The sequence below is a fragment of the Pleurodeles waltl genome, chromosome 8, assembly GCF_031143425.1.
Source record: "Pleurodeles waltl isolate 20211129_DDA chromosome 8, aPleWal1.hap1.20221129, whole genome shotgun sequence".
Classification (NCBI taxonomy): domain Eukaryota; kingdom Metazoa; phylum Chordata; class Amphibia; order Caudata; family Salamandridae; genus Pleurodeles; species Pleurodeles waltl.
The window spans coordinates 621,304,069-621,316,907 of record NC_090447.1 but is presented as its reverse complement, the minus strand read 5'-3'; the positions used below and the strand labels follow the sequence as shown (position 1 = coordinate 621,316,907).

At 41.2% G+C, this 12,839-nt stretch overlaps 1 protein-coding gene across 1 annotated transcript in view; it reads right to left on the bottom strand.

The window, feature by feature from the left end:
• The window catches only part of EGFL6 (EGF like domain multiple 6), a 381,439-nt gene that overhangs the window by 27,064 nt on the left and 341,536 nt on the right, over positions 1-12,839 (bottom strand). Inside the window, exons 9-10 of the mRNA XM_069204711.1 lie at positions 10,311-10,391; positions 2,798-2,893 (exon numbers count right to left, since the gene is read on the bottom strand). Of these exons, the coding sequence (XP_069060812.1) occupies positions 2,798-2,893; positions 10,311-10,391 (177 nt within the window). The remainder of the gene's footprint in view (positions 1-2,797; positions 2,894-10,310; positions 10,392-12,839) is intronic.

The following is a 12,839-nucleotide window of genomic DNA, read 5'->3' as shown; positions in this document are numbered from 1 at the left end:
GTTCTCCAGGTCCTCACATTTTGCAGGAAGAGATTCAATTTGATTTTCAATTTATTTGAATTTACCCTTTACTGAGAACGGATGTGGTTCTTTCTTTTAACTCCAACATTTGCTGGCCAAGTCAGTCGCAATATTGTCCTTAAATGCATCATCTTCTCTCTGTGGTCACCTCTAACTTTTGACTTTGGCCTGTTTTTCATTATTTTATTTGCTTTAGGGAGTGATGGGCTTCCTTTGTCACATTCCTTCCCATTTCAGTGGTGTCTCTAGGCCTTCCTGTGCTGAGTTTAGTGTAGGAGTGAGTGTATAATATGCCCTAATATCTTTCTTGCCTTTCTCATCTGTTTTCAGTTCTAAAATTGTTGCCTCCAAAGTTCAGTTGTTATTTGTGTATAATTAGCACCAGGTGTCATTTATTTTCCTTTAGCTTGATTACCAGAAGTCCCCTGGCAAATAGCCATCATTGCAGGCACTGTTGTAACTTGGCATTTCTGGTTGTTTTAAGACACCTTTTATTGTTTCACACTCAGAAGGTCAGTATATCCCATCTATGGGTGTTCATAAGCATCACCTTTGTTATATTTCCTGCACCAGTAATTGCATGCACAGGATTCCAGATTTAAACGGCCAGCACCTGTTTCACAAAGGTAACTTACACTTTCGAGTAAATTTACACTTTCAAGTAAGTTTACTACTTTTTGGTATTCTCAAATTCCGAGTGTAAGGTTCTACTAAAAAACAATAGGAAGGTCGGCACTATATATAGCCAACCACTGGTACTGCAACAGCCTCTTATAGAACATAATGATAGTAGGGACCTAAAATAAAACCCCATGGGAAACAATGTTAAATTAAATTATATAATTTAAAATAGCTAAAGCTATGAATAAATATAAATTAATATTACATTTTATTAAAAATACATATTTAATGTTTAACTATAAAATATTTTAATATCCGGTTTTAAATTTCAAAAATAATGTAACAATACATTTTAATTTAAACTTCAGAAGAACACATTTTATGTAACATTTTCCAATATTCAATTTTTTAAATTCAAAATCAATTTAAAAGTGTGTGTAGCATTTTTTACATAGTTGCTGAAAGCGACTCACTGCTTCACACATGCCAACATTTCAAACTGAGATGTGGGAGCTTTTGAAAAATAGATCATAGGTACGTTTTTCCCCATTGGCTTGTATTGAGGCAGAGGCAATTTTAGGCTGGCAGCACCTAAAAGAAAGCCATTTTTGGCTTAAAAAATCAGGAGACTCCCATCTGAATCAGGTTTATTGTTATGATGGTGTATGATTGCCTCCTGTTGCATCTGCAGTACTCTGCTTTTTCTCCTAAACAATTCCCTCCTTTAGCTTCACTCTGGGCTTTGTGGATTCAGTGGTTCGGAGCTCTAACAAACAGACCCTCAAACTAGGCGATCCCACTTCAAACCTTTAGTAAGAACCGCTATGTATAGCCGTTGGCAATGCACAATGGGCACCCGCCCTCTGCCTCTCTCTATCTCTATTCTAAGTTTCTTCAGAGCCCATTGGTTACGTCCTGAATGCAGTGGGTGATGTGTACGGACAAATGTCTTTGTGGCTGCATTCTCAGGGGTCCAGCACCTCACCAAAGCGAGTAAGTACATCTCCACGTGGATAGAAGGGTTCACTCTATATCTCCTTACACAGGGCTCTATTCTGTGGAATCTAAAAAGGTTTATCTCTGAAATGACATGCAGGTAAATCATTCTCCAAAGAACATTTTGTCTTGCTCCTGCATCTGTGCCACAGGCGCAACTGCAAGTTTTTTACTTCAGTTGCATGGAGTGCTGCTACCTAGGGGCATAAGACAGGCCCATTCTCGCCATGCAGTGCAAGGGCCCCCTAAAAACTCGGGGGGCTAAACTTTCACATTTAGCCTAAGGCTAAAGAATATCTGTGAGATGTGGGAGACTCGGTGGCCCCTCATTCTTTCTGCAGAGGGGCTCCAACATTTTAAGTTATGTCACTGATGCTATCATGCAAAAGAATGTCCATTTCACACTGAGTGGGCTCGTATCAACACAAATGTGTATTACAGACGGGGTTCACATGTATCTGCCGCCACTTCTATGGTGTAAAATTGGACCGGCAGCACTGCAAAGGTCCATTGGTGCAGGCATACTATTTTATTAATTTGCCCCACTTCCTTCTCTTCCACGTCATAGTTCTTACAACACCCTTAGCATATAGCTTCAGCATTTGTAGGATTCTGCTACATTCTACAAACGGGATTTGGTTCTAGAGGTAGTCTATTTCACAGTGCATCAAAAAACACGGGTCTTACTTTTTCTGTCCTCTTAATTGTGAGTAGTTTTCTCTACTAGACCATCTGGGTTTACTTACTCAATCATGCAAAGCATTTTCTGTAAGTAAGGCTTGCGAGGAGCGATGTAATGTTGTGTAATTAAGATTACTGGTAAGAAATACTTGTATCTGACATGACATAGTGTCACTGTCATAAAAAGATATGTGCTTTTGTTAGGTAATGCATACTATCATTGCCTCATCTTACTTTTAGTTAGTCCTACAAAAGATATGAAAACCTAGAGTGTTTTGATTTTAGACTGAACTAGCAGACAAGTTACCCACTTCTGTGCCCTTGCAATCAGCAGAAAGAGGTTATGCGGCTTAAGTGTGCCTTGATTTGCATTACAACGCATGAACCGAGGCACGTTTTGCATATCTTAAATGTATAGTTTAAATGTTTAACTCCCTATTTGGTAACGCATTTAAAATAGTGTATTGGTGATATTTACCATTTATCCGATCAGCAGGGCTCCAGTCGAAATCATCTTCCGGGTCCTGCTTCCAGTTGCAAACCCCTAGGTCGAAGCTGCAATCAATGAACAGGCCTGAAAAAGACATGAAATGCTAAATGAACAAAGGCACTTTGACCTTATGTGCACCGGCAAAAGCCATTCTTTATATACTTGTTCCCCCCTCGTAAATCTTTTCACCCAACGTTTCATACACAACTGAGCTCAAAAATGGTACTTGAGTTTAGAATCACTGGAAATGTGCGGTGGCTGCGTTTATGGATTTGATCCTGCTAAATAATACACTATCTGCTACATAACCTAGATATTTTAACAAAAAAAATAACTTATAGCTCAAATTATCAAAAGTTACTAAAACGCAGCAACGCATGTTGCAGCGCAGTGGAAGGCCATTGGCTAAGGTCGGCTGGTCACATTTTTGTTGCTTCTTATTGTTGTATTTGGGTGTTAGAACAACTTGTACTAATGAAGTAAAACCGTTGCCAGACAGAGTTAACAAATGTCACAATAATGAAGTATTAGTATCAGCAAATGAGTCACATTATGCTGCATAACTTTCTGATTTGAAAGATCAGCTTTTCCTTTCACTTGTCTTCCAAATGGGTTTCGAGTCCTATTTTGTTACGACCTCTTGGCTATGTGCAGACTGATTACCTCCATGACCTTTCTTCTCATATATATTCATTGCCTAAGCATTTGCTATCTATTTCTCCTATGGATTGAACTCTTAGCTGCCTCTGTAAGGAATGAGGATTTAAAGAGCATTCTTCATTATAATTCATTGTTTTCTTTCAATTTTACGTAATATACTTATTATGTACACATTTGAATAATTAAGGAAGCTGTGTAATGAGTAAACAGTAAACAGTTTTATGGCAGACTTAACAGATACAGGTTTGCTTTAAGTCCCACTAGTTGAGGGGAGTTCTGCATAATACTAAAAACTGTGATTCACTCCCGATTTTCAGGATACCCTTGTTAGAAATTTGTACACAAGAAATTTAAAGAGAACTTATTAACATAGTCAGGGTTTAGCCTGAAAATATAACATGGATCTGGCCTTCCTGGACCTATTTTCCACATGCCTACCCGAGATGAATGTACAGAAGCTGGTAAAGTAAGTAAAATGTGTAACACAACCTGTGAAACTGGACTTAAAAGTTTCGACAGATCCTCATAGAATCTCGGTAGGGTAGAGGTAGAATCTTGGTAGGTAGAATCCCGGTAAAGACAGAAATGCATCAAGATCTAGGAACTTTGGGGATCTTTTAAGGTCATATTGTCCTGCAGACTCATAGCAAATGTATCCTTAACCCCTCGGGTGCCCGGGATGAGGTGGTTACGTCCACAGCCTTGGCGCTCAGGCGCCAGGGATGTAACCACCTCGTCCTCACATGGGCCCTCGTGGGGAGCGCTATCGCTCCCCTCGAGGCCTGCAACCCCCTTCCCTGGGCAGGGATGGAAGGGGAATCGCTTCCCCTCCCGAACCCCCCAGGGCCGTCTTATGACGCAGCGTGCGATCACGCGCTGACCTCATCACAGGCCTACCCCTCAGAAGAGAAATGCTTCAGCATTTCTCCTCTGATCACGTGGATGGGCTGAAAGGCCTTTCCTTTCCTTTGATGTCTTTCTCATCATTTCTGCTGCCCGATCGCGATGTGATCGGGCAGCAGAAATGCTCACTAGGCACTAGGGAATTTTTTTATATTTGTTTATTTTCATGAGGGAAGCAACCCCTTGGGCAAGGGTCACTCCCTAGGGTGTCAAATTAATTTAAGGCCAGTTCTGCCTCCCCGGGGGCAGATCGGCCTATTATAATTAGGCTGATCTGCCCCCGGGGTGCAGAAACCCCTAGACAACAGGGATATTTTTTCGTTTACTTTATATTTTTATATGTGGGGAGTGAACCCTTAGGTAAGGGTCGCTCCGCTGGGGGGCAAATTGTATTTAGGCCATTTCTGCCCCCCTTGGGGGCAGATCGCCCTATTTTTATTAGGTCATTTGCCCCCAAAGGGGGGAAGAAACCACTAGACACCAGGGATTTTTTTTTCTGTCAGTTTCATGTGAGGGGAGCGACCCCTTAGGCAAGAGTCGCTCCCCTGGGGGGGGGGGGATTTGTTTTAGGCCATTTCTTCCCCCCTTGGGGGCAGATTGGACTACTGTAATTATTCCGATCTGCCCCCGGGGGGGCAGAAACTCCTAGACACCAGGGATCTTTTTTTGGGGGTTTATTTTATTTTTTTAAACGTGGGGAGCGACCCCTTTGGCAAGGGTCGTTCCCCTGGGCGGAAAATTTATTTTAGGCCATTTCTCCCCCCCTTCAGAGCAGATTGGCCTATTTTTATTAGGCCAATCTGCCTCCAAGGGGGGGGCAGAAACCACTAGGCCCCAGGGATTTTTTTTGCGCCAAGTTCACTTAGGAAAGGGTCACTCTCCCGGGGGGGGGGGGGACATTTATGTTGGGCCATTTCTGCTCCCATTGGGGGAAGATCGGCCTATTTCTATTAGGCAACCTGGATTGGTGTGTGTGTTTGTGTGTGTTTTGTTTGGGGGAGCAACCCCTTGGGCAAGGACATTATTGTTGGCCATACCTGCCCCCTTTTTTTCAAAATAAGAGGGTTGGGGTATGGCCTTACCCCCACCCCAAATAAATGGGGAGAAAGTTGTTCTGCCCACCAGTGGGCAGATGGGGCAATAACCCCTGATCCACATCCTGGTGGAGGGGGGCAGAAAGTCTAATAGATGCCAGGGAATTTAAAAAAACTAAAAATAGTGGGGTGGTGGCTACCAATCAGTATGGGCATGGTTATGCCCCCACCACTACTGTAGAGGGTAATGGTCTTTCAGCTCTCCCCGCACACTACATCACCTTATCCCAAGGAGAGCAAGAGGACATTTGATTATTTTCTGTTTTGGTTTTACATTTGGGCCATGAGAGCTTGGCTAACTCGCAAAATCGTCCCACTTGGAATTGGGAGGGCTGCACGTTTTGGACTTTGGGATGCTGCCATGTAGAAAAATCCACAAGACCTAGACACATCTGAAAACTAAACATCTGGGTGAGTCCAGGATGGTGTGCTTCACATGCACCTGCACCATTGTCTTACCCACAATGCCCTGCAAACCTCCAACTTTGCTGGAAATCACACATTTTTTCCACATTTTTGTGATGGAACCTTCTGGAATCTGCAGGAATCCACAGAATTCCTACCACCCAGCAGTGTCTCATCTATACCGATAAAAAGTCTGCTCCACATGTCAGCCTAAAAATGTTTTTTTTCATACTGCCCTTTTGGACCTGCTCTGGTTCCCCCTCAATTTCGACATGTTTTTGGTTCTTCCCTGTCACAGGCGCTTGGCCCACCTACACAAGTGAGGTATCATTTTTACGGGGAGACTGAGGGGAACGCTGGGTGGTAGGAAATTCGTCCTGATGTGGTGATCGCACACAGAAATGTTGGAAAAAGTGTATTTTGTAGCTAAATTTGGGGTTTGCCAAGGATTGTGGGTAAGAAAACACAGGGGATCCACGCAAGTCACACCTCCCTGGACTCCCTCAGGTGTCTAGTTTTCAGAAATGTCTGGGTTTGGTAGGTTTCCCTGTAAGGCTGGTGAGCCCAGGACCAAAAACGCAGGTGCCCCCGCAAAAACAGGTTGTTTTGTATTTGATCATTTTGATGTGTCCAGATAGTGTTTTAGTGCATTTCCTTTCGCAGGCACTAGGCCTACCCACACAAGTGAGGTACCATTTTTATCGGGAAACTTGGGGGAACGCTGGGTGGAAAGAAATTTGTGGCTCCTCTCAGATTCCAGAGCTTTCTGTCACCGAAATGTGAGGAAAAGGTGTTGTTTGGCCAAATTTTGAGGTTTGCAAAGGATTCTGGGTAACAGAACCTGGTGAGAGCCCCACAAGTCACCAAATCCTGGATTCCTCTAGGTGTCTAGTTTTAAAAAATGAATAGGTTTGATTGGTTTCCCTGGGTGCCGGCTGAGCTAGAGGCCAAAATCCACAACTTGGCACTTTGCAAAAAACTGTTCTGTTTTCTTTGGGAAAATGTGATGTGTCCACGTTGTGTTTTGGGGCATTTCCTGCCGCGGGCACTAGGCCTACCCACACAAGTGAGGTACCGTTTTTATCAGGAGACTTGAGGAAGTGCTGGGTGGAAGGAAATTTGTGGCGCCTCTTAGATTCCAGAACTTTCTGTCTCCGAAATGTGAGGAAAAAGTGTTTTTTTAAAACACATTTTGAGTTTTGCATAGATTCTGGGCAACAGAACCTGGTGAGAACCCCACAAGTCACCCTATCTTGGATTCCCCTAGGTGTCTAGTTTCTAAAAATGCACAGGTTTGATAGATTTCCTTAGGTGCTGACTGAGCTAGAGGCCAAAATCCACAGCTATGCACCTTTAAAAAAACAGCTTTGTTTTCTTTGGGAATGTGATGTGTCCACGCTGTGTTTTGGGGCTTTTCCTGTTGCGGGCACTAGGCCTACCCACACAAGTGAGGTACCATTTTTATCAGGAGACTTGGGGGAACGCTGAGATGAAGGAAGTTTGTGGCTCATTTCAGATTCCAGAACTTTCTTTCACCGAAATGTGAGAAAAAAGTGTTTTTGGTCCTAATTTTGAGGTTTGCAAAGGATTCTGGGTAACAGAATCTAGTGAGAGCCCCACAAGTCAACCCATCCTGGATTCCCCTAAGTGTCTAGTTTATAAAAATGCACAGGTTTGGTAGGTTTTTCTAGGTGCCGACTGAGCTAGAGATCAAAATCCACAGCTAGGCACTTTCCAAAAAACACATCAGTTTTCAATGTAAAAATGTGATGTGTCCATGTTGCGTTTCCTGTCACGGGCGTTAGACCGAGCCACGCAAGTGAGGTACCATTTTTATCGGGAGACTTGGGGGAACACAGAATAGAAGAACAAGTGTTATTGCCCCTTGTCTTTTTCTACATTTTTTTTTCCAAGTGTAAGACAGTATGTAAAAAAGACGTCTTTTTGAGAAATGCCCTATAATTAACATGCTAGTATGGGAACCCCAGAATTCAGAGATGTGGAAATAACCACTGCTTCTCAACACCTTATCTTGTGCGCATTTTGGAAATGATTGCTGTATACTCGGTATAGAATGACAACACATTGCAAGGTGCAGCTCATTTATTGGCTCTGGGTACCTAGGGTTCTTGAAGAACCTACAAGCCCTATGTATCCCCACAACCAGAACAGTCTAGCAAATGTAATGGTATATTGCTTTTAAAAATCTGACATCACAGGAAAAAGTTACAGAGTAAAACGTAGAGAGAAATGGCTGTTTTTTCACCTCAATTTCAATATTTTTTATTTTAGCTGTTATTTTCTGTAGGAAAACCTTTTAGGATCTACACAAATGACCCCTTGCTTAATTCAGAATTTTGTCTACTTTTCAGAAATGTTTTGCTTTCCAGGATCTAGCATTGGTGAAGTTTTCGCTTATTCTGTCTAATTTCTTGGTCTCCTTCAGGGGAACCCACAAACTGTGGGTACCTCTAGAATCCCTAAAATGTTGGGGAAAAAAGGACGCAAATTTGGCGTGGGTAGCTTATGTGGACAAAAAGTTATGAGGGCCTAAGCACGAACTGGTCCAAATAGCCACAAAAAGGCCTGGCACCTGAGGGGGGGAAAGGCCTTGCAGCGAAGGGGTTAAGCCAACAGTTTTATGGTATTAAGGTTCAATGGGAATATTTACCACGCTTTTCAGCTTCTGGAACTGATAACAATAGATTACATACATTGCTAGAAGACAAGGAAAACATTGTGAAAATTACAATGTAGTCATCTAATGGCTTCCACGGCGTGTTGTGATAACTGTGATCTGGTAAGGTTACACTGATCTTGTAGTCATGTGCTATTCCAGCCATGCATAAAAGGAAGAGGGTTCTGTGCATACCCAGCTAAACTGAGAACACCATAAGTTAGAAAAATGGCTAACACAAAGCAGTTGTGTATTATCTGTAGTGAGAATTTAAGAACGTATTTTACAATTGGTTGTTGCAATGACAAAATGCCAGCCCACAATACTTTTTATTTTACATTTTGAACTCAGGTGGAGTTGTTCCTTTGGCCTTTGCCCTGTATTGACAGGTGCAACATGTTTTCCAATTTTGTGGCCAACCAATCAGAAGGCTTCTGTTCCATGAAACTGACTCAGAGTTCACTGAACCAAAGTGAGCGAGGGGATTTTTTGTTTTCATTTTTTGATCCATGGAGCTCTGCAAACCCATTTTTGCGGAACTGTATGAATTAATGATCCAGATAGCTCTAAGATTTCCTTGACTAGAGGTCTGCCTTTATAACAAATTTGATGTAATCCCATTGACATGTTTGTTGTATTGAGGAGTAAAGAAGCCTATGGGAGTTAACATGACAAATGCCACTTTTGAGGCACAGACTTTTATGGCCCTTCATTGATGGCTCTGCTCAAAACTTGCCATAAACCTACCGTAAACGAAGTCAAAATGGATGTACTTTTTGGAACGTTTTGTGCAGACTCATCGAACGAGGCCAAAGTTATTAGCAGATAAGGTACTCCACCATATTTGTGGTTAAGTACCTTGTCCGCAAAACTAAAAAAAAAGTTGTTTCTGATAGGTTAATTAATGTAACTTGTTTTTTCAAGATGGTTTGCGATCATCTGTTTTTTTCATCTGGAATTGTTTGGTCCAACACACCTTCCTTGCCTTAAACTTGTTTTCATGGAGCAATGGGTCGAACCATTTCAGCCATTGGCTAACTTCACTATGAGTGACGGAATGCCGTTTTTCTACTATTAGCACATCTGCACACAAAGTAGTCCCTTCAGTGCCAGAAATAATATGGCAATGTGTGCTTTTTTAGTCTATTCTTGTAATATATCATTAAGATCATTATTGTCATATGTTTATTAATAAAAATAATAGCATGACACATATTTCTTATTGCTGCCTGATTATTACGTATGTACCTTATTACTGTGAACAATATGACTGAGGATTAGTATTGTCTTAGTATTGCCCTGAACCCTTCAGCTTCAGTTAAGAAGTTCAGTACATTGCTACTGGCCCAGAATGAAAGTATTTGACTTCATTGATTGGCCTTTTAAAATCATTATGCCATTTTGGCATATGCTTTAACCACTGCCTTCACATTCAGTGTGATACCAAGTATCTTAATCTGCGGACTGTATAGACACCATTCTTCCTTCAATCCTTTATCATGGAATTTTCTTCTATAAGTACAACATACACCTGGCTGGTCTTCTGCTTTTCATGTCTACCTGGCACTTGAATACAAATAGAGTTCAGCTCTACATTAATAGAAACAACTATTAAAAACAGAAATCTGCATTTTATTGAAAATAACAGTGGACCTAAAGTAGCTCACCTTAAAGAAAGGAAGCACCCCTTAGCTACGTCTTCAAAGTGCAAACAATAATGTCTGTAAGCGAAGACTTTTTAATTTAAAGGAAAATAGTTTACCTTCATCTTCTGGACCAGGCACAGGGATGTTACTGTGTCCCAGGATTGTTGCAAAGGCAGCGGCTTCTTTCACTAGGGGAGCTGTTGAGAAAATGTACATTAAGTTGTGATGTAGGAATAAACTTGAGATTAACATATTCATTGTATGGCAAACAAGTAGCAATATATAAAGTGACCCGTGATATATGAGGGACCCAATACCTATTGGAGAAATTGTGCCTACTCTGAAAATGTTGGATCCCTTTGGACATTGGTGTCCACAGTGAGTTTTCTATGGTAGCTGCCTGCCTGGAAATAGGTGTGAGTATCTTGAATTGAGGATTATTTGGACTGTTCCTTTGTTAGCCTGAAAAACTGTATACTCAATGAAGTAAATATGCTTCACATATGATGTGGTGGCAACCAAGCAAGACAATCTCAAGTTGATATTATTTTAGTTGCAAATACTGTATTTGCTAGGACAATCATTAAACAGTGCCACAATGATCTTTATGTTTTAAGTCCACAATGTTTTAAGTGAACTCTGCACTGAAATATTTTCAAGATATTTAAGCAGACAATAGTCTCATCTGTTCTCGGATCTGAGCCGATCACAAAAGCACTTATAAGCAACAGCCCAACAGAAGAAATCTTAAGTGATTATTTGACGTCAAAAGGCAAAGGTGTGCAATTTGATTGTTGCATTATTTTTCTAAAAACAGAGCATTGATTTTACAGTACAAATTAGGTGAATCTCCTTAACTTGCAGCTTTTAGTATAAACAAAATTGGCCTTGCAGGCCAAAAATTGTTTGGTCATAAATAAGTTCTCCTTATGCATTAATCTTGGGACAGGCTCCTCTAAATCCATTTGCAAAATTGTGACAGTCATCAGGACTCCGAAGGGCAGGATCCACTGAGCAGGAAATGTAGTAGATTGAACTGAGACAAATTGTCTTTCTTTGAGCTCCATGAAGAAGAACTCATCAAGATCGGAATATCTCTATAGAGCACTGTAGGTATGCTCTCTTGAGCACTCCTACAGCAGTCTTTAAGTTTCTTCACAGGCAGACTGTCAGCCAGTCTTCTGTGGGGTTTGAAAAAAAAACACCAGTTTGTCTTCCAAAAGTAAATTAACCCTAAAGTGACTGATATCAATGCTTAATTTGTAAGCAATACGTTGTGGGCCCAAAGTATTGATCAGAAGCCTTTGGCCAGCACTATCAAATGTTGAGGTGCCAAAACCCAATACTACAAAGTCAAATTCCACCTCATGCCTCTTTCATTCCCCACCAGACTCTCCCTCCTCATTTATCTCACTTCATCATATCCCTTTTCATCCTTATTTCTTTGTTCATGTGTTTCCATTTTTCTCTTTCCTTCTTCTTTTCCTCTTTTGTGGTTTTTCTCTCAGTTCCTCTGGGTCTGATGAGGAAAACTCATTGCTAGGTCCCTAAACATGACTAACAGTGGATCCCATTTGAACTCACTGGCTCATGTTAATCACTGATTACTATGCTCTAGATTTCAGAGTTTAGTACAGTCATTGCTCCTCTCCTCTAGTCATCTACTACAGACCCATCAACTCAATGCACCTTTCCACTTGCCATGCCACTATATTCTCACACTTTAACAGGTGATCATTGCCTCTGATCATAGACGGGCCGCTACTGCCACACTCTATGCATTCTTGGGCCCACGTTATGAGTAACCTGTATTTTGGTGACATATTTATCACATCTGGGGCGCGATTATGAGTTTTTCCCTAAAATGAATATTAACGCATTTTTGTACTCAAAAATCCACATGTGCTGGTATTTATCACGCACTTTTTTGCCTGATAAATATTGGCAGGCTTTAATTTAACTGAGAGCTGCTGTTTTATTGCACCTGGTATATACTGGGTGCAATTAAAACCACAAAACGCATAAATACAATATATGCCATAACTGAGGTTATTGAACATATAATGGGCTACTAGTAATGAAGGCCAAATCCTACAAGAGGGGGCTGTCTGATCTTCCACTAAAAGTCTGAACCTTATTCTTCAGCAGTTTCCTATGTGATAATATTGGTTAGGGATAGTAAGTTAATGTGTTTGCTTCTCTGTTTTTGAATACTTTTCCACAAAGGTCCATAGGCAAGTAAGCAGAGACTTTGGGGGGGTGTATGGGGTGGAACACCCCCCAAATAATTACTTATTCAGTCCTTCCTGACAATGTCAGTGGGGTGGCAGTCTGCAGCGACAACAAGCCACTGTTGCTACAGATAGGGAAGCCAATATATTAATAGGTCCAAAACTGAATTAAGGGTCGGCTTGGCTCTAAAAACCCGTGCACAAGCTGAGACATGAAAATATATTTGAAATGCAAGCCCTGCAACAAACATCGAATAAAAATGCCATAAAGTTGTTTTTCAAAAAAGTGTATTTTTTAACATGAGGGTGCGTTTATATCGCTGCCATGAGAGTCATTTGTTAAAAGTAATACTTTGAAAATATACATTTAGAAATATTGATACCTCGCCCTGACAACCATGCCACTATTGAAAT